At 53.2% G+C, this 22,180-nt stretch overlaps 8 protein-coding genes across 8 annotated transcripts; 6 read left to right on the top strand and 2 right to left on the bottom strand.

Moving 5' to 3' along the window:
- Positions 1 to 862: 862 nt before the first annotated feature.
- Positions 863 to 1,955, top strand: NECHADRAFT_75479 (uncharacterized protein; the record flags this gene model as incomplete). Its single annotated transcript, XM_003054551.1, has 3 exons — positions 863 to 1,369; positions 1,422 to 1,836; positions 1,894 to 1,955. 3 exons carry the CDS (start codon positions 863 to 865, stop codon positions 1,953 to 1,955), a joined length of 984 nt encoding a protein of 327 aa, XP_003054597.1.
- A 1,073-nt stretch (positions 1,956 to 3,028) lies between these two features.
- On the top strand, positions 3,029 to 4,339 carry NECHADRAFT_98997 (uncharacterized protein; the record flags this gene model as incomplete). The annotated part of the gene is made up of 2 exons (XM_003054550.1): positions 3,029 to 3,225; positions 3,285 to 4,339. The coding sequence occupies 2 exons, from the start codon at positions 3,029 to 3,031 to the stop codon at positions 4,204 to 4,206; spliced, it is 1,119 nt and encodes a 372-aa protein (XP_003054596.1). The 3' UTR covers positions 4,207 to 4,339.
- Positions 4,340 to 7,036: 2,697 nt separating this feature from the next.
- On the top strand, positions 7,037 to 8,004 carry NECHADRAFT_102403 (uncharacterized protein). The gene is made up of 2 exons (XM_003054549.1): positions 7,037 to 7,297; positions 7,353 to 8,004. The coding sequence occupies exons 1-2, from the start codon at positions 7,102 to 7,104 to the stop codon at positions 7,763 to 7,765; spliced, it is 609 nt and encodes a 202-aa protein (XP_003054595.1). The 5' UTR covers positions 7,037 to 7,101; the 3' UTR covers positions 7,766 to 8,004.
- A 129-nt stretch (positions 8,005 to 8,133) lies between these two features.
- Positions 8,134 to 9,053, bottom strand: NECHADRAFT_75476 (uncharacterized protein; the record flags this gene model as incomplete). Its single annotated transcript, XM_003053836.1, has 2 exons — positions 8,134 to 8,400; positions 8,457 to 9,053. The coding sequence occupies 2 exons, from the start codon at positions 9,051 to 9,053 to the stop codon at positions 8,134 to 8,136; spliced, it is 864 nt and encodes a 287-aa protein (XP_003053882.1).
- A 1,810-nt stretch (positions 9,054 to 10,863) lies between these two features.
- Positions 10,864 to 12,727, top strand: NECHADRAFT_75475 (uncharacterized protein; the record flags this gene model as incomplete). The annotated part of the gene is made up of 3 exons (XM_003054548.1): positions 10,864 to 11,010; positions 11,095 to 11,182; positions 11,238 to 12,727. The coding sequence occupies 3 exons, from the start codon at positions 10,864 to 10,866 to the stop codon at positions 12,725 to 12,727; spliced, it is 1,725 nt and encodes a 574-aa protein (XP_003054594.1).
- Positions 12,728 to 14,532: 1,805 nt separating this feature from the next.
- Positions 14,533 to 15,980, top strand: NECHADRAFT_65914 (uncharacterized protein; the record flags this gene model as incomplete). The annotated part of the gene is made up of 2 exons (XM_003054547.1): positions 14,533 to 14,739; positions 14,946 to 15,980. 2 exons carry the CDS (start codon positions 14,533 to 14,535, stop codon positions 15,864 to 15,866), a joined length of 1,128 nt encoding a protein of 375 aa, XP_003054593.1. The 3' UTR covers positions 15,867 to 15,980.
- Positions 15,981 to 18,080: 2,100 nt separating this feature from the next.
- NECHADRAFT_98994 (uncharacterized protein) lies at positions 18,081 to 19,125 on the top strand (the record flags this gene model as incomplete). The annotated part of the gene is made up of 1 exon (XM_003054546.1): positions 18,081 to 19,125. The coding sequence occupies one exon, from the start codon at positions 18,081 to 18,083 to the stop codon at positions 19,062 to 19,064; it is 984 nt and encodes a 327-aa protein (XP_003054592.1). The 3' UTR covers positions 19,065 to 19,125.
- A 1,145-nt stretch (positions 19,126 to 20,270) lies between these two features.
- On the bottom strand, positions 20,271 to 21,580 carry HAG2101 (histone acetyltransferase; the record flags this gene model as incomplete). Its single annotated transcript, XM_003053835.1, has 3 exons — positions 20,271 to 21,323; positions 21,383 to 21,507; positions 21,568 to 21,580. 3 exons carry the CDS (start codon positions 21,578 to 21,580, stop codon positions 20,271 to 20,273), a joined length of 1,191 nt encoding a protein of 396 aa, XP_003053881.1.
- Positions 21,581 to 22,180: the final 600 nt, after the last annotated feature.

The following is a 22,180-nucleotide window of genomic DNA, read 5'->3' as shown; positions in this document are numbered from 1 at the left end:
GAAGATATTTTCTCGCCGGCGTTCTCTAATAAGAGGAACTGTCTCCTTTGTGACTTCCTTTTCGATGATGGCCGTGTAGGCTGTCTTTCCAGCGCATCTTCGCTTGGGTATCTCGTCTAGCCAGTGGGCATGTCTGGTTTCCTCCGTTATGGTGACCACCGTGGTCATTGGGTGCTGCCGTTTTGGGTACGGCTCAGCAAAAGGCACAGCTGGCACCGATACCGTGGTGACTCCAGCACCAATTCTTCTGGTCTGTGGCCGCGCCGTGTGGCCCGTGGTTGATCGGTTCCATCGGCGTCTATTGCCTCGACAATGATGGGGTTTCCTACCAGACTAGCAAAACCGCGAGCCTCAGCGACCTCGATCGCCTGATGGAGGTAGTCCCAGACATGTTGTTCGTTCAGCGCCTTGAAGCTATTTGCATTGGGGTTCTCGAACTGTGGACGAAGTTCAGTGATAACCAAGGTTGCTAAAGAGATATCTGGGGCCAAAGTAAAGGCGTAGTCTGCTCAGTTCCAAAGTCCGCGCGGGTTGGTGCTCTGTGCCAGCCCGGTCACCGTGTGGGTCCAGATCTTGGTGATTTATAGCTGATGTGAGGTCATATTGGATGTGAGGAGTGATCTAAATGCCCATGATTGCACTGCCTCACAACTTGTAACACGCTAATTATTCGAGTCCCTAGCCATAACGGTGATGCGTGAAACGGCACCGCAAGGTGCACGTGACTTTGCTTCTACCGTTTCTGTGACGCCATTTATCGAATGTGGCGGCCTTACCCTGGATGAATCAATTGAAGCTTCGTTTTCCCCTGTCAACCCTCACATCAATCATCAATTGCCTGGAGCTTTTGAGATCTTTCACAATGGGATCATCTACGAGACAATCGGCCAGAGGCCAGAATTTCAATGCTGGTGGAAGCTTTGTAACACCTCAGAAACCAGCTACACGCACCCCAGCCAAGAACGCGTGGGCGGGTCAAACCCCAGACAATCCAGTCGACCTGACTGATGAGCCTGAATACACGCCCTCGAAGAAGCGCAAGGCGGACAATTCAGACGGTCTTGACCTGGAACACTTCTTAATGATGCAACAGGAACAGCCAAAGAAGAAAAAGAAGGAGCATGAGGAAAAGCGAGCGCGCAGATTCAGACCCAAGCCGCCGCAATCGTTTCATGATGTTTACGGACGCGCTCTGTCTCAGCGATTTTACGTCTTGAACCGAACTAGACGCGGTACTCATGATTGTCCCGAGGAAGATATTGAGATGACGGGGTCTACTGGCAACATTTACAATGTCCACATTGGGAAGCGACCCAGCTGCACTTGTCCCCACTACGAGAAGGGCAACCAATGCAAGCATATCCTCTATGTGAGTTGGCGTCTGCCATTGCGCGGAAATTTCGCTGACCATCTCATTGCAGGTCATGAAGAAGGTTCTGAATGCCCCATTTGACCTTGTCTACCAACTTGGACTTCTCAGCACTGAGCTCCAGACCATCTTCGCTGCTGCGCCTCCCATCTCGGCACCTTCGGGTGGTCAGTCTGACAAGCGCAAGCCTATCGAAGGTGACTGTCCTATCTGCTACTGTGAGCTGGAGGCCGATGACCCTGGATCCATCGTCTGGTGCAAGGCGGCATGTGGTCAGAACATCCACCAGGAGTGCTTCCAGATGTGGGCACGTACCAAGGGAGCCAGCGGCAATGTCACTTGTCCGATGTGCCGCAGCGACTGGAAGGGTGACGAGGGTGCCGTGAAGAATGTGCGGAAGGACAAGGGCGACATTGAGGAGGGATACATCAACGTGGGTGATCAGCTCGGTATCAGCCGAGTCAGAGGTTTGTGCTGGTCAATCGAAAATTGCTTGTCTATTTTGACTAACTTGGGTGATGTAGATGAGTCGAGTTACTCTCGCTGGCACACCTACCATCAGCGGCGCCGAGGCTTTTGGTATTGAGTATGATGAACCACATCGGGCGCCGAAAAGCCAACTTAATCCAGTCGCGGGGAAGACGGGGATTGATGTCCATCGTGGGACTCTCCCATCATTATGAGTCACGACTATTTTGATCAAGCAGCGCAAGGAGTTCATGGGAACAATTTGTTTGTCTTTCGACAGAACTCTGCACCAACACCGCAGACGGCAATGAGAGTGCAGCATGGCATGTCATCTGCGTAGGGAGCTTTCAGCCTTTGGCGGTTTGTCGAAACGGGCATCCGAAAGTGTGGGTATGTTCTATTGAGACTCTCGGTTCTTTACTAACTCTGCCAGATCCAAACATGTTTCACTCGCTTTAAAGCATATGGCTAATTTCTTGGTCGGTGCTGTGTCATGGGTAATATGCAGTGGACACCGGTTCTGTGGGATGTGTTGCAAGCTGTATGGGATTTGAAATGGGCAAAAATGTATGATAGGAGTTGAGCCAGAAGGATGTCTGGTCGGGGTAATACAAAAGCAGCCCACTGGGTCAATCTGTGATGAGATCTCCTTTCCCTGATTGTGAAGCCTCTGACATTCCTCAATCAATCTCCCCGTCGTTTAATCGGTATGAAAACTAGAGGAAGACGCCACAATTCCAAAAGCTTGATAAGCCACGGCTTCTAGAACTTGACTAGACGAACCCTTTTAGTGTGTGAAACGTTAATCACAACTCAACAAGACGTACTCCTGATTTCCCCTTGCTAGCCGACACTCATCGTTGATTTCCGCAGGTATGACAAACCAAGTCCGCACTTGTACGCCCTGTATCCTAGAAAGCTACCTTAAGCTCACATAAACTCCGCAAACGTGTCCGCACCCCTATTCCAACCGCCGGAGGGCTGCCGGCGAGGCGTTCGGCGGTTTCGGTGGGTCCTCCGAACTGCCCCACCGAAACCGCCGAAATCACCAACTCCGCCGCCGGTATGAGGTTCTTTGTCCAGATAAAGGGACGGTCGTGGTCGCCGTTTTTTTCACAGCTCAACTCAGACTTACAAGTCATCGGAATGAAGCAGACCGCATCGCTCTTCCGGATACAAAAGATCATCAACATGGCCAAGATACCACCAACTATGCGATCCCTCGTTGCGCCCAAGAGGTGTTCTCCCTCTGGGTTTGAGATCATGGAGAGGCCTACGCCCAAGGTTACGAAGCCTGAGCAGGTTCTCTTACATATGCGCGCTGCTGCAATCAGTACCGGCGACACCCAGTTCGCGTCTGGGATGCTACGAATTCTGTACTCGGTGGAGTAAGGACATCCTCAGAAGTAACAGAGAAGACTAGCGTTAACTGACATCCTTATCATAGGTATCCTTATACTCTTTCCCAAGAGGGCGCCGGCGTGGTTGTCGCTGTTGGTTCTGCAGTCAAGAACCTCAAGGTCGGCGACGAAGTCTACGGCTTCGACATGGAGAAGCCCATGTTTAGTAGACCGCACCCTGGATTCGCCGCTGAATATGCCCTATCCGAAGAGCGATTCCTGCACATAAAGCCCAAGCATGTGTCGTTTGAAGAGGCTGTGACTTTCCCAGGCCCTGTCGTGACCGCACTCCAGGTCATCAGACGCGGACTAGAACTTCAGGGCAAGGACAGTCTGGCCGGGCAGACGGTGTTCATCCCCGCAGCTCTTGGCTCATCTGGCTCTGCCGCGATACAAGTAGCTCGCAATATGTTCGGAGCCGACAAGATTATCTCAACAGTATCGACGTCCAAGATTACCCTGGTGGAGCAATACCTACCCGGCATGGTCAACCAGCTCTACGACTACAAGACACAAGACGTAGTCTCGCTCGCCGGCCGCGGAACTGTTGACTTTGCGTTCAACACCCAGTTCGCAACCTGGAACGAGAGCGCGGCGCTTCTCAAACCCAAGACAGGAATCTTCATGAGCATTGCCAGCATTCCCCCAAGCAAAACCATGCGTCCCATGCTCGGTCCGGAAAATCTGCCTTCATGGCTGTGTTGGCTGCTCGATCTCGCGCAGCTGCAATACTGGTGGAAGCTCAGAGGGACAGGCATTAAGCACGAGTTTGTGTCTGGAAGCCCGAACATCAGGGAGGACATGGAAGTTGTTGCGGATCTGGTGGCCAGGGGCAAGGTTAGGGGAGTGTATACTGCTGTTGAGCTTGGGGATATCGAAGAGGTGAGGAAGGCTTGTGAGAAGGTTGCTGCTGGGAAGGGGGGGCTTGGGAAGTTGGTGGTTAAGATTTCGGGGGAGGAGGATGGCTAGAGTGATGCATCTATCTTTCAGTTTCTCCCTGCAGGGCTATGCTTACATGTATACCGAGACGCTCTATGTATGTTATCCCTAGTTGGGGCAGAGTCATACAAAGGCATTCCCAGAAGTGTCAAAATCATGCCTTCCCAAAAAGCTAGTTTTAGGGCACCTATGAGCTCGGAATTAAGGTGGTAATATCCTGATTCTTCAGGAAGCGATTGATTGGTTTTGCATGGCGGAAAGGATTCTGCACCCACATGGTCCCAAAATATCAGTACTCTCGTATGTCCATCTTGCTGAGTTCGTCTTTTTGCTTCATCTTTTTGCTTTAGCATTTTGCTACTAAAGGCCACTGTCTCATCTCCCCTACTCCATCTTCTTCATAACTTTCAAATGGCACAACTGTCAACCGAAGTCATTGTTGCAATTGTCTTTTCCATCCCGGGTTTACTCGCTTCCTCCCTCAGTGCTTGGTTCGCCTACCGAATGCTTCGCTCTCGCCCAACACCCGCGCCGACTGAAGCTACAGGCGATCTTGAGACTCTCCGGACATCTCTTACTCAGTAAGTTTTCCCTTCTTCACTTTTCTCTTCTTTTTATGGCTGCCGAAAGAATGCTGACAAACTCCTGTCCAGACCATCGTCCAGAGTCATGCTCAACTTGCGCGTAGAGAATCTGCAAGTACTCAGTCCTCGACGATCCAGATCGAAACGCCGAACAATCCAAAGACGTTCAACATCTTATCGGAGCGAAAATGTTGACAACCTCACGTGAGGCGTATCTGGATGTCGGATCACTATTTGGATATGGCTTATAAATGTGTTCTTGTAACTATTTGGGAATCTCGTTGATAGGAATATTGGATGTTTACGGAGGTATCCAACCCATTTGTCTGTGATGTCGATATTCCTGCCAAATTGCCCTTGGGAGCTCTTGGTCAAACTTGGAGAAATGCGGGGTTTAGCACCCAATTCTTAGTCCAGGTACCAAGCTCCTGGTCAACAAGATCGACACTTTCTCATATTGCCTTTCACTGTTCTTTCGTCTGAAGAATGGGATAGGGCGGCCCTGATAGCAGTGCCTTTAAATGGTCGCCTTTGTTCCAATACCCCGACACCCGCACCGAGGCAGCAGTATAAACGCACCCGTATATCCTCCCTAAATGAACTCAATGAAGTTGAGTGAATAGATGAGAGAACCCCAAAGTATTACCAACGTGATGATATCTCTTTCATCATTTCGTGCTACTTTATACAAATTTATTTATCATCCTTGAGACGAATCAGTTGACCCCCTTTGCGCGGTTCAAGTATCTAGTCTTGTTAACTTAAGCGACCGATTCTTTCGGGCGGATTATGCGGGGCGCCCCGCGTCCGAAACCACAGCTATTTGTGGGGCAAGGCCGATGCCCCGTGCATCATTGCCTGGGATCACCGATCACCGCGTCCCCGCATGTCCGGAACTGACGCGGGATCACCAGGAAAAGTAAATGATGTGAAGAAGTGGAAACGCTTTTCTATAAGAGAACATATGTATACAACTTTATCCCTCCCCCTGAGATGGCCCGAATATGTGTCCAATGAGGCGGATCTATTCTAAATCGGCGAGGCTTCTGTACTTGGAAGGATCGTGGTCATGCTGTTTGGGATCCCGGTGATAGATAACCTGGCGTGGTCACCAATCTGCGTTCCCAGCGCGACATCTGGAATTGAACCTGATGCTGGCTTTCGAAGGCCGGTCTGGAAGTTCTATTAGATTAACTTTGGTGGGAAAAGGAAAGAAAGGGTGAAACCAAAAAGGAAAAGGGGCACAATGCTCTCCATCGCCCTTGGGGTTGCAATCGGGGCACCAAGATCAACTGCAGCGAAAAGGTGGGGACGGCCCTGTAGCTGGTATCACTCACCCTGGCTGAACTGGTCCCATAAGCATGGCCTCGGGGTAATCCACAAGTGGCAGAGATTCGACATTACTCTGGGCACGGTTTGGCCTAGCGACATGGAGTTGAAGATAGGCGATGTAAACGGCTAACGCAGAAAGGCTCAGTCCAATGGGTAAGGCAACAATCGCAACAATAGCTTCTGTGGAGAGGGACGTCATTTTTAAAACGAGGTTCAAGATGTTTGAGGACATAGGTTATCTGCTATTCAAGGAAACGAAACCATTGGGGCTCGTATGAGACGATACTCATATATATAGATGCTAGCCGGGCAACCGCTATTCAGGTGTTCGAAATGGTGTTCACGCGTTCCACAATTTGTTTTACATTTAAGACCCACTGTAACCTCCCCCCTCCCCTCCCTAGCCTCCCCCCCTCATGTGGGAGCCGACAGATAGGTGACTAAACTTGTAGTGCAGCAGGTCGATGTTTCTACTGGCTGGACTAGAACGGCCTCCTCTTCACAACCTATGCGCTAAACTTGCAGTGCAAAGACGCAACGAAATCTTTGCCACCACCAAACAATACAAGGCAGACACGTCACGACCCGAGCAGGTAGGTATACATTACTACCATGACATTCATGCACTGCAATACTAGTAGTAGTTTCAATAAAAATCCATATGTTGATACCTATTCCATCAAACATGCAGTGCAGGTGTTGGTAATGGATCCATTAGATATTCGCGGCCTGTGACTCGCCAACCATTGTAATCGCCAGATCACGTGATACATCGCCCCCCATCAACGCGTGAAGGTGGGCTGGACGCGTTGATGAGAGCGCGATGGCCTGAGCTCCCTTGATCCCGCGTCTCGTCTCGGCTCCTCAAAATCCACCCATCATCTCACCTCAGCTCCAGGCTAAACCATTCAACCTTCTCTTATTTCCAGCATAGAGCCCTGCATCGTTCTGCCTCGACGCCATTTTCACTCCAAAATTCTCAACAGTATCGGTTCATTCAACGACAATCATGGCCCACAAGCGCAAGCGTTCCGTCTCTGAGCTCTGCTCCTCACCATCGTCTGTCTCCTCGTTCGACTCGCCGCCCCGGGCAACCAACGGCCTCACCAACCCCTTTGCCGCGATGGCAGCAGCTCCGATTCACCTTCACAGCCGCACGATGAAGCGGTTCCGCAATAGCAGACCTTCCGAGAATGAAGTTCACCGTAAGCTCATCATTTATTCTACTCGCACCAGGACATTGGCTGACCTGCTCGGCAGAACGTACCCTCAACATGCTATTCTCGGCCCAGAGCCAAAAACATGCAATGCCTGCACCGGATCAACTTCAGCCTCAGAATGAGACCAGCCGCTCTGAATCAACTCAACAATCGCTGCATCGATTCTGGAACATCTCTTCCGCCCCTTCCACCTCGACATCTCACACAATCCAACCCGAGTCTACACCATCCGATTGCGAAGATTGCGGTGCCTGCCTCGGCGGCAACAGTGGAGATGAGATGGACGTCGATGGATTCGAAACCGAGGGCCACACCTGTGGTGCATGTGGCAAGCATGTTTGCTTCGGTTGCTCCGTCAGCAACCTCGGCGAGCAACGTCGATGTTTGCAATGTGCTGGTCGCAAAGTATCACCCAGCAACAACAGGTGGAACATGACCGGTTCCATATTTTGAGATTGAACAAAGGGAGGATATTACAATGCGGACATACTCAAGCGGGCATAGCATAATTTGGGCGTTCACAATTGGAGGCGTTTTGTCATTGCAAGCAAGGGTTGGGATACCATTTGGGAGGGATGCATTCAGGGCAACGTTGCCATGGGAGATAGCGTAGATAGTTAGATTACGGTTCGTATTTCAAGAACACGTCATCATCATAAAGAATGACAAGATCTAAGTCAAGTTCCTCGTACCATTGAATACTTGATGTGATTATTCTACGTACAAGGCACATTACAGAATTGACTGTATTAAAAATATATGAGCCATTACAAGCAATATGTCTGAAAAGCAATCGCAAGTCCACACACGTAGAGATCCCTCTAACCACGTCGACGGGTGGTAGGGCTCTTCTTGGGGGTGGCCGTCGAGGAGGCCGACAGAGCAGCCGCAGGCTTGGCCTTGACGGGGGCAGCCTTGCGCTTGCCCTTGGCCTTCTCGGAGGGGGCGTTCCAGTAGAAGATCATCTGGAGAGCGAGGATGGCGTTGAGGATGAAGCCGGACACGAAGCCGTAGAGGATAAGCTTGTCGTCGACCTCCTGGAGGGTGGTGAAGATACGCGAGAGGGAGCCGGCGAGGTAGTTGAAGACCTGCGCATGGAATGTTAGCATTAATTCGATCGCGAAAACACAGGAGTTTAACTTACAGCAAAGGCGCTGAGCTGACCGGTGCCACCCTGCTGGAAGATCGTGAGGATCTGGGGCAGCTTGCTCGCAACACCCAGGACACCAGCACCAGCCTGGAGATAGCTCAGGACCTGGCTGTCGACAATGTTCTCGGCAAACAGTGTGGCGACCGTGCCAGCGAGCGCAGCGACAAAGACAGCAGCGAGACTAGCACGGCCGCTGTAGTTGAGCACCAGAACCGAGATGATAACGTTCTGGCCGACGATCAGGGCCGTCTCGCCAAAGGTGCTGAAGGGGAAGCCGTTCCGGACATTATAGGCGAGAGAGATGAGGTACGATGTCGTCTCGAGGAGGTAGGACAGGAACGAAACGCCCTCGGCAGACTTTGAGTTGACAAGCTTGAGAATCTGGGGCACCTTGACGATGGACGAGGCGGCAATGATACCGATGCCGAGGCCCTTGGAAATGGCGAGCTTGAGACAGTCGGCGTCCTCAATGTTGACGTCGAGGAGGAGGGACTTGTAGCAGGTGTCACCGAGGATGGAGATGCCCAGGTCGCGGATGGGCTCGGGGAGGTTGTGCGTGATGGGCTGGATGGCTGATTTGAGGGCGTCCATGATGGCTAGTTTGCGCGTAGTTTCGGGGAGAAAGAAATCGAGGCCGAAGTAGAAGAGCCAGCAAAAAGCTAGAAGTATTAAACAAAGAAAGCCGGCTGAAGGAGAGTCAAAGAAGGGGAGCAACAAAAGACGTCGCGACTTGCAAACTGCAGTGATGCCTGTCTCATGAAATCTTTCAAAGAGGCCAGCAATGCCGGAGAGATTTCGAGAGTGGTTTCCTCTTTGGGACTAGCAATGGGCTGATCTGCCGGAGGAAAAGCCGACCAGCCTACCCTAGACTTTAAATTTCCAACGGTCGGGAAAAAACGTCCAAGACAAAGCCCGGGGTAGTTGAAAGTGACCAAGCTGCCTCGTGCATGGTGATCCCTGTCTCAAAGCTGGAGCCATGACATCAGAGCCAAAGATCCAGGTTGAGAGATGCCCATTTCTCATCATCAGTTGATAACCCAGGCCTAAACAACCCGAGATTACCGAGTTTTTGTGTGTGATCCTCGCCTGGGTGTTCCATCCCCTTCCCGTGGTGGAAGTTTTGAGAAAATTCCAAGATTGATCAGGCATCATGCACGAAACAAGGCAGGTCATGTCAAATCTGCCAGATGCGCGTTCTAAACCTGGTAGTGGGGGGCAGAATTGCTCAGCAAAGATGAGGCTGAGTTTGGCTGAGTTGAACAAGTTCAAGAGGTAACCCATACTAAAGTGCTGGAATTATCTCGTGCTCTCCTACTAAGCGCCGTCCTCGGGCTTGTGTTGCGTACCGATGCCTTACACAGCCCATGACACTTGACTCAAACTCATGATGGGAAAACTATCTTGCTTTCTCGTTCGCGTTGTACGCATTCCGCGGGGGCCATCCTAGACAATGAACAGGCAGGGGACCTACAGCGATGATGCACGTGTCAGACGACGGAGGCCCGGCAGTTTTTGAGTGAGGCAGAGGACGAGGATTCCGTAATGGCAGCAAAGCACAGCCTTGGTGCCTTGTTCCTTGTTCGTTCTGTTTCCCCTTGGGCACCGGGGAGTGTCACAAAACGAGGGACAGCACAGCATATCGGTAAGGTAGCGGGAGACAAAGAGAGGTCAGCTGCCCTGGATTATCAAGACGATTATCCTCTTTGTCAGCCCCGAGCCAGCCATTCAACAGCCTCGGATGCCGACCCTTTCTTTCAGGCACAGCAGAACCAAAGGAGAGCTGCCATCCATCCATCTCACTTCACCCCCATAATCCATGTTTTGACCCACGTAAAGTCAAGACCAAGCAAGGCTCTGCCCAGTGCAGTAGTGCAGCAGTGCCCTCGGGTGCCCAGCTAGTTCCATGCCCCCCGCCAAGATTCTCTCGCTGCCTGGGAATTTCGAGTACACTTTGTGGACTTGTACAAGCCTTGCCTTGTCTTGTCATCAGCTCCCAACGACCCGGCCCTTGTACCTTGCTTTCACTGCCTTACCTTACGCTTCTTTCTCTTGCGATCCATCCATCCATTTCCAATTTATTTGCCTGCAGTCAGCGCCCTATCTTACAAAACTTCCGCCCTCCTTCTTCTTCTCTTCCAAAGTTCAGGTTCCATATTCCCCCGCGGCTCTATCTGAATGCGCCATCTTCGTCGCCGGCCTAGTCGCTCCCGCCTACGGCGCCGTTGCCTTCCCGATCGCCTCCTTCTGACCGCCGATTGCCTCACTTTGCGATCCCCGCCATCCACGTTCGCCCTGGATGAGAGCGCGCGACGGTCTCATCTAAACCACCACACGCGCTCCTCAACGTCGCTGTCCTCTTCATCATCGCCGGTCGCATTCACCTCTTCCTTTCATCATCGTCATGGCGACCCCTCCTAAGCCCGATGCCCCGCCGGGGGCCTCATCAACTCCCCCGCCGCCACCCATTGAATATGTCTACATGTATGAGAAGGACAAGAGTCCTTCCAAGCTACTAGATGCCCTTCTGAGAGCCATCGTCCGACATATTGTATGCGCGCACCATTTTCCTAGTCTGAGAGCTCATCTAGGAGCTCTCATGTTCGAGACTGCATTACTGACTACGTCATAATAGATCCTAAACATTGGCGACAAAACAGAATGCCATCTCACACCAAGCAAGCTCGCTGCCTTCTACAAGGCTGTTGGTGGCGATTACGACTGTAGGCCTATCTTTATTGAGTGTCGCAAGGCTGCTTATGCTAACACGACTCACAGCGTTGTTCGAAATGCCACATGAATCCATCTCCTACATCTGGCAGGTCACCGGCTGCCAACATACTCTACAACCTACCGATGACGATTTCGAGCCACCTTCGATCCCTGCACTCACACCTAGAGGCTTCTCGCGATGGGAGTCCCTCGAAATCCTTCTCGGCCCAGAGGAGCACGTTCCTTTCTTGCAATTTGCTGTCAAGAACTGGCACCTAAAACACCCCGAGACTGGCCAAGAGTTCCCTCCCGATCTTCCAAAGGAGGTTTTCCCGGCACAGGCTGATGCTGAAGTGGACCACTGGCACAAGTCATGCGCTGAGAAGCTAAGAAAGGAGGCTCAAGTTCGGGAAAAGGAAACTTCTCGAGGATCTACGCGCGAAGTCCCTCGAAAGGCTCCTGGTTCTGGCCCTGAGCCAGATGAGACGCCTGAGCCTAAATTTGCCTATACTCATGTCCCAGGGAACGCATTTGCAGGGCAGCCGAGAAGACCACCTGAGCCCGCGTATGAACGACCATTGTACAACCATGTTCCGGGCAGACATGGAAGTGGGCGAGGAGGACGACCATCACCCAAGAGGTACGACAGCAATGTTGATGAGCATGCTCGGAGACGAAGCTTCTCCGATTATAACAACCCGCCACCACATGCAGAGCCTCCTTATTCACATGGAGGAGGAGCTTATCTCGACCCAAATGCGAAGCGGCCCGTACCGCCTCGCCGACACAGTCAGCCGAGACACTACTCATCCGAATCAACCGATGAGGATGAACCGGCTCCGCCCCGTATGAAGCGAAGAAATAACCCAAGCCCGCCTTCGCCAGGATCTCGTCGGTACTCTCCCCCATCCGGTCCGCCGCCGCCCGTTGCCAGTAATCCGCCACAGTCGTTCCGCCCTCATCGGCCGGATATAAGACCTGATGAGCCCATTCGGCGACGATCTACAGCCAATACCAGCAGCATGCGAGAAAAACTATCAGAAAAGGTGTCCAGCATGCTACCTAATGGATTGACGGGGTCGGACCGAACCCGTAACTCACCGAGGGCCGGGGCGGCGTACCACACCGACTCACAACGCGCCCGACGAAGCCGAGACCGGATCCCCCCAACTCGCCTCAGTCGGAGCTACTCTGACCTCTCTGGAGCTTCGTCTGAGGGCGAGTCTAGTGATGAAGAGTACCATCGGTCAAGGAGGATGCGAGATGAGAGGGAACGGGATCGAGACCGAGATCGCATTCGAGAGCGGGACAGGGGTCGACAGCGAGAGCTAGAGCGAGAACGGGAAAGGGAGGACGAACGCCGTGAGAGATATCTTCGACGACCGGACGTGGAGCGGCGAACTAGCAGCCATGCCGATGCAGATCGGCGACGCGACTATCCCGGATGGGACTCACGTAATGAAAGAAAGAGATGGGACAAGCGTGTGCCGCCAGAGGAACGAGGCGGAAGCCCTGGAGGAATGGGGAGACGGTATCCCGAGCCCGTTTACCCCTGAAGCTGAGATTTGGATATGATGTCGAATTTTTGGGAGTTTCGCGGTGCGAGGTTCAAGGAACATCTGCGAGACTATGACGCCGTTGACGACGCGGGCTATTAGACCAAGGATTGGAAGGGTTTTGCGTGGCCGGTTTTCTTTGGGTAATGACGAGAAACACAAGCAATCTGGGATTATGGAATTGGCGGATAATATGGCGTCCTGGACCAAGGGATTACGCGACCATGAAATATAGCTTGATATTGAACTTCAAGTTCTCTTGTTGAGCTTTTCTCTTCTTGTTTACCATTCTTAAATAGATTGGATGAATGTTAGCGATCATTATTGACAGAGTCGACAGGTCCTTTGTCCTTCGAGCTCTCAAGATTCTCTCAACTGCCTAGCGAAAGTACAGCACGAAAGCTACTTAATTGGACGAATGGGACTATATACTAACATATCGAACGCGGATACTTTCCATCATGGACCAGAACACCATCTCCAACGGAGCCGGCCACGGCCGCAACAAATCGACCCATGGTGCCACAACAAAACAAAAACCCATCACCAACCCCGCGATTACGACAGAGGGTGGCCACCCCCCAGTTTTTCCCGGCCACGGCAGCCATTCCGAATGCCTCGTTGGACGGACATGTTCCGGGGTTCAACTAAAGCCAGGACCAAGAACCCTGCCTTTCAAATCTCAACCAAAAAAAATAATTGCCCTAGCCAACGAGAAATGGCGGATTGCCATCAAGGGTCTCTTTGCAGGGCTGGACTGGTCGTCAACAAAAACACCCGCCAAGGCTAGGAACATCACGGGCAGCGGACCGAGTCTCGACATGGTAATTTGTCCCCCCACTCTCTAGAGAGCTCAATTGGGTGAGACACCTTCAACAGCCATTGGCGCGCCTTCAAGCTGTTGTGTTACAGTACAATCTCAAGCGGGGGAGCAAGCTGGATGGGATGAGATGGAGAGGATGTCAAGCATCTTGTCTGCAGCGCAGTACGTGCTTCTCACCCACAGGGCGGACTCGTTAGACGCTGTCATCGCGCCATCGCTCGGGTTTACCCCCGTTCCCGCCCCTACCCGTCCTGAGAAGCATCCTCGACCCCAGGAGGAAAGATGCTCGGTTTCTCAACACAGCAGCTCCGAATAGAGGTTGGCGGCGGTTTAGGACGGTTAAATAACGCCGTCTTGAGGGCACACTGTCTCCCCGAGGAGCCGAGGTTGCCGCGTTGCTACAATGGGCATGGGCAATGTCCCGGATCTGTGCAGCCCACCATGTTTTGAGTTGAGATATGGGGCTTAATGCACAAGAGAGCAAGATTGATAGGCGACATGGGCGTCCGGAGACTGGCCGAAGATCGGCTGGGTTTCTCACCTTTGGGTCGATCTGCCCCAGGCGGCCCCTTGTCAGCGTGGGGGGGAGGTAGAGCCGTCAAGGCAGCACAGCCCATGCTTCTGGAGCTCACCAACAACGCAACGGACGGGGGCATCCATTCCATTTGGGGACGTTTTCTGGTGTTCGTCTCCTCTTTCTCAGCCCAGTCCCCTGGACACCTTGCTCTAGCTGCTGGGTCATTGCCGTCCAGCTCATACTCTACTAGCTTCTCCCTCCTCTTCCTTTCTTCTTCTCTTCTCTCAACCATCCATTCTCTCATTCTTCCTTCTTTCCCCCCTTTTCTGATCCTCTCTCACAATCTCTCACTCTCTCACAATGAAGCCCGGTGCCTCTCTCCGCCTGAGGGCCCTCCGCCCGGTGACGAGCGGTCGCCTCCCGCTCCCCGCTTCGGCGAGATGGCAACACCCGCGAACCCGAGCCATGTCGACCGTTGTCGACTACGTCCGGCCATCGCAACCGCCCCCTCCCCCGGCGGGAGCGCACGACGCGGTTGAGAAGCAGCGGGCTGAGAGGAGGAAGCAGATTATGCGGGAGGCCGTCACGGCGAACACGGTCCGACATGACTGGACCAAGGAGGAGATTGCGGCCATTTACTACCAGCCCGTGCTGGAGCTGGCGTACCAAGCTGTGAGTGATTTCTTTCTGTTTCTGTTTGTCTTTTTAGCTCTGTTATCACGCCAAGTCTTGAACTATCACGGTTGTCTCAATGATTCGATTTGCGGGGCTTGGATCTGCCGGCTCGACTCGAATGGCGGGGTAGTTGCGTGTACAACCTCACAGATGCTCGATATTGCCAATCAGGACCCCCATCACTGACTATAGAATCCCGATAGAGCACCGTCCACCGTCGATGGCACAACCCCGCCGAGGTGCAACTTTGCACCCTCATGAACATCAAGACGGGTGGCTGCACCGAAGACTGCTCCTACTGCGCCCAGTCGACCCGGTACCAGAAGGGCACCAAGGTGCCAGCCAAGAGGGTTGAGAGCGTCGAGAGTGTGTTGGCGGCGGCCCGGACGGCCAAGGAGAATGGCAGCACTCGATTCTGCATGGGTGCCGCATGGAGGGACATGCGCGGTCGCAAGAACAGCCTTAAGAACATCAAGGCCATGGTCGAGGGCGTCAAGGGCATGGGCATGGAGGTCTGCGTGACGCTGGGCATGATCGACGCCGAGCAGGCCAAGGAGCTCAAGTCGGCTGGCCTCACGGCGTACAACCACAACGTCGACACGAGCCGCGAGTTTTACCCTTCCGTCATCTCGACACGCAGCTACGACGAGCGCCTGCAGACGCTGAGCCACGTGCGCGACGCCGGCATCAAGGTCTGCTCGGGCGGCATCCTGGGTCTCGGCGAGTCGAGCGAGGACCGCGTCGGCCTGCTGCACACCGTGTCCACCTTGCCGAGCCACCCCGAGAGCTTCCCCGTCAACGCCCTGGTGCCCATCAAGGGCACGCCGCTGGGCGACCGCCCCATGGTCGAGTTCACGAGCATGCTGCGCACCATCGCCACGGCCCGCATCATCATGCCCTCAACCATCATCCGCATCGCCGCCGGACGCAAGACCATGTCGGAGGAGAAGCAGGCCATGTGCTTCATGGCCGGCGCCAACGCCATCTTCACCGGCGAAAAGATGCTGACGACCGAATGCAATGGATGGGATGAGGACGCCGCCATGTTTGGCCGCTGGGGTCTGGAGCCCATGAAGAGCTTTGACAAGTCTCCCCAGCCGGCCCCCGAGGTGAGAGTTCTGTAAACATCAGCCAGAACCTACCTCGATTGAGTTTTGAAGCTTTGCGTAAACAAAAAAAGAAGAAAGCAAAAAAAGGCCGTCTGCTGTTTTGACGCAATGCCTGTATGTGTGTCTGTGTGAAGCTGCTGTTGTTTGAAACCGCTTACCCCATCCATCATGAGCTCAAACCCGACATTGCCGCTTCGGGGCACGCACCTGCCTTCACCGGCCCTGTCTCCGGACCGGCATCGACCCGGGTGCGGGCAGGCCGGTCACGGGCGAATGAAGTGCCAGGGATTCTTCTAACAGCGATGAAAGCTGGAGAGGGAAAACTGGTGATGGGGGACTGGGGGCGGAGACCGGGAAGCGAGGAAATGGATTGGTTGGCTTGAATAAAACGGGTGATGGCATCTGACCTTGAGCAGGGGGACGGATGTGCACTTTATAAGAGGGTGCCAAACGTAGTGAGGAAATTCACGTCGTTTAGCAGTCAAATCTCGGTGAGATAGTAGTCCGTTTTGCACTTCTTTTCGTAGCACATGTGGTCAATGATGATTCCTCGCGAGACGCGTGACACAGCTTTGTGCACCTTTGTACGGAACGACGTGCCACCACAAGAAATGCAGGAACCCCAAGCCCATTGGCAATTCGACCATGGAAAGGGGTCTTTATAAACGACTTTGTCGTGCAATTACCACATCTCACGGTTTCATTGTTCACGTCGTGGCCACGAAAACGCTAGGAGGGGAGTAAGCGATTGGTGCGGGATCATCAGGTACACGGCGCAGTGCTGATAACCTTTGGTGCCTGGATGTTAGCTTTCGGGAGGGGAAGCATCCATCTTTAAATGAACATCTGTCCAGCTGGCAGAGGTGCACCGATGCCTTTGTGTTGAATCATTACACAGTAGATTCGCACGAGAGCTTGTGAGGGTGCTTCAAACCGTCGCCCAACTATCAAGGGTCCTGCCAAACAAGCCCGGTTACACACCCCCTTGCAAACGAAGACCAACGCAGCAAACACGATGACGGAATTACGGGTCCTGTAGCCTGGGGTTATCCTGCTTGTTTCCAGCGCATTGACGGCGGGGGAAGAGCAGGGAAAGACGAGTCTCTTCTGCAACCCGAGGGAGCGCTGAGCGCCCCGGGCGGTGGCCCTGTGAAGGCTTATAATCCCAGGTGATGATGGAATGGAGAGAGACGGCAAATCGGTGAACCAGGTTTGGTGTTTAGCGCCTGACCGCCGCCACACACCCCCCGGCCGGCCACCACCTGCTGCACCCACGGGGGCCTCACCCATCCCACGCCCGCCGCCCCCATTCATTCATTGATTCACTCATTCAAACAGCGGCCCCCCCAGCTCGCCAGGTGTGTCCAGGCGCATTAGGTCCCGGCCTTTCAAGCGGCGCCCGGGAGCCTATGAAGCGCCTTGAATAGATCCCTAGGCAAGCCCTGGAACAACGCTCGAGGTAGGCTGCCGATTCACGGACGGCATGTTATTTCGCACCCGCCAGCTTGGCACCTGGTCCCTTGTTTGGCGCACTTCTGCAATCCAGGCATGGGACTGTAGGTTGGTTCTTATTATTTTTTTTCTTCTTTTCTGCCGCCGCCCCTCCTTCCCTCCCCGAGGCCGCTCTCTCCCACCTTATCTACTTAGGTAGGTACTACCCTCCCTTGCCTCGTTCTCACCTCTTCTTTTTTTCCCTCCCCTCCCACTTCAGTAAGAACCTCTCGTCCAAATATCTCCTCCCTTGGGAAGCAACTCTCGAACACCGTCGCCTTCCTGTCATTGCCCCGAGCGTGTGTGCGCGTGTTCTCTCACTCCCCCGGAGGAACTGCCACCACAGCCCATTCGGCTCCGCCGTCCCGAGTGTCGCTCACCCCGCCGAGAACGCCCGACCACCTTCAAGCAGCCGTTTCCTAACATTCCTAACCTTGGAGTTCATCTTGTCTCGTGGCCTTTCTGCCTGATCCCTTCTGGGTCATCTGTCTCGGCTTTTGCGACCCACCTACTCCGACGACGGTGGACCCTCGGGTTCTGCTCCAAATTCACTCCGGCCCCGTGTGCGTTTCGACTCTCCGATTACGTGACCAACTCGGCTTCTTCTGTCTGCTTCTTTGAGCAACGGTGATCTCCAGCGACAAAAACAAAGCGACCCTGAAAACTTGCGCCTCTCCACGACATCTCATCCTCCCGATTCCGTCTCATTTTCCTAATCTCTACGAACTCACCACCACAATGAAGGGCCGTCCCGTCGATCAGCTCGTTTACGAGTACATGTTTCCTCGTCCCAAGAGCAACGACCCTCAAAACTTTCACGCCCTTCTTCAGCGCAGCCTGATTCCTGAAGTTCGACAGGAAACCCATGCGTTCTACGGCCACCTCGAGACCCAGGAAGCCAAGTATCCTGGCCTCGATTACACACACTCTACGCACCGCATTCGCCTCTCTCGCTGGCCATGGCACCGTCGACTGTTCCGCGCCTTTGACGGCCTTCGTCTCACCAATGCCGAGATCGCTGGTTTGACCAAGTGGGAGGGCACAAAGTGGGCCAAGGAGAAGTATGAGAAGGAGCAGGGGTACCTCATCCGCGACACCACCGCCGATGGCTTTCCCGACTGGACCGATATCGAGCACTTGCCCCGGAACTCTCGCAGCCAATCCGCTGAGGTGGGATATGTCGGCCTTGACGACCTGGATAATGAGATGGATGATGTCGAGAGCGAGGATGAACTGGAGAGCGTGGGAGTCGAGCTGAATGAGCGCCTCCGGGATCGGGTTGCGAGACGTGACGCAGGCGACACTTCTACCATTCTGGACGAGGAGTGGGAGCAGTGGCTCAAGAACGCTATCGAGACGGGCGAGCTCAGTCTGCTGACAGAACAAATCTTCCGTGGGGCTGACTCGTCTACGATTGTCCCCGCGGCACTCTTCCCTCCTGGCCTGCTCAGCACTGCTCGAGCCGGTCACTGGGACGAGATTCCTGAATCCCTTCACCCCATGCTCCGCCGCACTCTCGAATCCGAGAACCCCAACCGGGCTACGGCTCTCCCCCCGGCCCGTGAGGCGTCGAGTACCCGTTCCCCAACGCCTGCAAGTTCCCTGCGGCGCCACTTCATGGATAATCCCCACCTGATCCGCATCCCCTGGACCCGCCGCACGCACTCGGATCTCCGTCTACCGGTAGGGGATGCCGGAACAGGCCAGCGAGCAGAGGCGTGAATGATGCCTCTTGTTGACTTTGTAATGAGTCAAGATATCAAAGAAAGAAAGAAAAAAAGCGTTGACCTTTGCAAAATTATACCCTTATACGGCACCTCTTTTCTTTCAAGGGGCCGTATTTTTTTTGACCAAAAACTCTCGTCTACCTTACCACACAGCCTCATTCCTTTTCTTACGACATCACATCGGAGCACGGAACCCGCATGGAGGAGGCTACAGTCTCAATGCAAGCATCGACCCCGTGTCACTCACCCCTGCGGTTTGCCGGGGGCCAGACAGCTACTACGACTAGCATCTGAGACAAGCAGCTTCATCTTTTTTTCTTTTGTCATTTTATGCCATTTGCATTTTGCAAATACGGCCAAGTGGTGTTTGGGCGATATGGGTCTCGATCGGGGAAATGGGGATTTTTACGGGAATTGCCGGGTTCAAATGTTGATGGGGATTTGTTTATGCTGTGGGTGGTGATGAATATTCCTCGGGGCGTTTTTATTACACTTGCCTCGGGGAGAACTCAAAGCTAGATTGTTGAGGTAGATGGATTTGGCAAAAACATAGTGACAATACTCCCTTTTTTTGCAAGGCTGCGTCTTTTCATGTTGTTTGTGGGTTATTATGTGCTGGTCACTTTGACTCATAGACTTCGGCTTTTTGATAGATGGCCGCCAATCGAAGTTGGATTTCGATTATTACTTGATGCCTGGCATGAACCTCGTAGTAGTGCTACGTATGTATGTGTAAATACGTATTGCTCATGTTGCTACTTGCACGTTGTATCATGCGGTATCGTGGTTGGGTTATTGTTGTTGTTGACTTGGCCATAAGACAGCGCATCATAACACCACCGACAACACCTGGGTGTAGCTACAAGGACCACGTTTCCTTGGTATACACCAACAAGAGCATATCAAGACCCTACGCTGCGTGGCACTTGGACATCTATAGAAAGCGTGATCATGAAACTCAATTCCTTGCAACGCCACCGTATACAAGGTGCATATGATGATGACTATAGTACAACCTCCCATGAAACCTCTCAACCCTTAAAACGCCTCGCTCATAAACCCACCCTGAAATCGGACAATAAAAACACGGGTCTCAAACAAAATGCAGATCTAGTACCTATTCCCCGTGGTCTCTGGAAGAAGCTCGCGTGTTTATCAAGCGAACTGTAATCCTCCTTGGCTGAGCAACCGATTGCAAGTCCTACCTCTCCGGCTCTAGATGGGACCACTCGGGAATGGCCTTGATCTGCTGCCACATGAATTTCTCGAGCTTGTTGGCCGACTTTGCGTACGGCGTGCTCTCATTGTTGTACTTGCGGCAGTTGTCAAAGACGAGCTTCGCGTCCTTGATGAAGTCCTCGGGTGTGAGGTACTGGTCAGCCTCGAGCTTGCTCTCCATGGTACTCAGGTCCATGGGCTCCTTGATCACATCGTAGTAATCGGCAACGTCGTCCCTATTGACGGGAACCAAGAAGGGCCAAGCCGAGTTGTGGTTCTGCAGGTCGTTGAGAAGATGGAGGAGCTGGTTGTAGTTGGGTCCATGACGGGGCTGACGGGCTAGCTCGTCCATATCTGGTGACCAGCCTGATGCTCGGATCGCGGGAATGTCGAGAGGGTTGATTTCGGTGATACCATTTTTCCATTCCTTGGGGGGCGCGTGAACATTGTGTGATTTGGAGTAGGCGCGGATCTTGGCTTGGACGCATTCTTTCTGCTTAAGGAGCATGCGACCCATCTCGAGGTATCGAATCCGCGGCAGCATCGAGCACTGCATGATGGTTCCACCCTCGTAATCCTTGATATAACCCATCCAGACCTTCTTGTCGAGAGTAATCTCCTTGGTGAAGCCCTGCTTCTTGAAGTATCCAATAGCATAGTTGTCGGCGTATGTGAGGAAGTGCATCACGTCGCTAGTAGCCTTAACGTAATCCTTGAGATGAGACATTAGGTGCGCGCCATAGCCCTTAACTTGCTGATCAGAACTAATGGCGCAAAAGACAATCTCGGCGAAGCGGCGACCCTTGAATGGGCGGTATGTGATGCCACCAACGACTTCCAGAGGCTTCTTGACAATGGCGATGGACAGATGAGTGCGATCGTAAACAAGTCGGGCGATGTAATCCTTAGGCATCTTTGGGAGTTGTTTCTGAAAGATGCACTTGAGACCGGTGAGAATTATGAGGGATTCGCGCTCGTTGTCGTTGTTGACTACTCGGAATTCGATCTCGCCATTGCGCTCTTCGATGACGGCCGGCTACGAGACAGAGGTGTGATGAGTGATTTGCGCGTATTGACTACAGAAAGGGGACCTACCTTTTCTGGGAATGGGATAGGTTTGATGGCTGACTTCTTGTCTGGAGGTTCGGCAGAGTCATCTTGCTTTATACGCTTAGAGGGGGTAGGGGAGGTCGGGTCCTCCTCGGCCTTGCGCTTTCCGTCTAATAGCCCTATGTTAGTTATTTACATCTCATCGAGATCGCACTGTAAATGCGACATACTCTCGTCAGGCATGGCTGTGGCGGTTCAATCGCAATACTTGCAATCAAAGTGTGGTGTTTGAGGCGAGTATGATGGAGTTGGATAGGCATCATGATGGCGGAGGATGGGCGCGTTTCAAGATGGCCCGTGCATTGCTTATGTCATTCTCGAGGCTTCCAGTCCAGCTGGCCCAGCTGTCAGGGGAACATAGGCGCTAAGCCTCTTTGGTCTATCGGCCACGATGCGCCATCGTAAGCTCGTGAAGCTTCCCCAGAGCCTCTCCTAACACACTGCAACTGCAGCTCAACTTCATCTGCTGGCCAAACCAATCCATTCAACGCCGCACCAACAATTGTCCAAAGTCCGCTCAGCGAACGAATATACCGACTTTGTCCTCTTTTCGACATCTTAGCCTATGGATTCCTCGCTGCATGAGGTCTGGCAAGCTGCTGCTACCAGTCCCTTCTTTCCCGTCGTGAACAAGGGAAGCCAGTTCTGGGTCGCCTTTCTGCTGCTTCTGCTCGGATTCGCCCTCACTGGTGTTTTCGCTCTTAGTAGGCGTTTTTCGACTATTTCTGCTCTGTTCCATATCACTAACTGCTTGATAGACCGATCACTCCTCAACGTTCCTGT

Source organism: Fusarium vanettenii, assembly GCF_000151355.1.
Source record: "Fusarium vanettenii 77-13-4 chromosome 1 genomic scaffold NECHAsca_1_chr1_3_0, whole genome shotgun sequence".
NCBI lineage: Eukaryota > Fungi > Ascomycota > Sordariomycetes > Hypocreales > Nectriaceae > Fusarium > Fusarium vanettenii.
The sequence above is the reverse complement of the archived record's forward strand: the minus strand, read 5'-3'. Positions and strand labels throughout refer to the sequence as shown.

Bases quoted from the DNA above. Each gene is read 5' to 3' on its own strand.
- NECHADRAFT_102403 (XM_003054549.1), top strand. From the start codon at position 7,102: ATGGCCCACAAGCGCAAGCGTTCCGTCTCTGAGCTCTGCTCCTCACCA. The intron at 7,298-7,352 runs GTAAGCTCATCA...CCTGCTCGGCAG, and splicing joins TTCCGAGAATGAAGTTCACC to AACGTACCCTCAACATGCTA.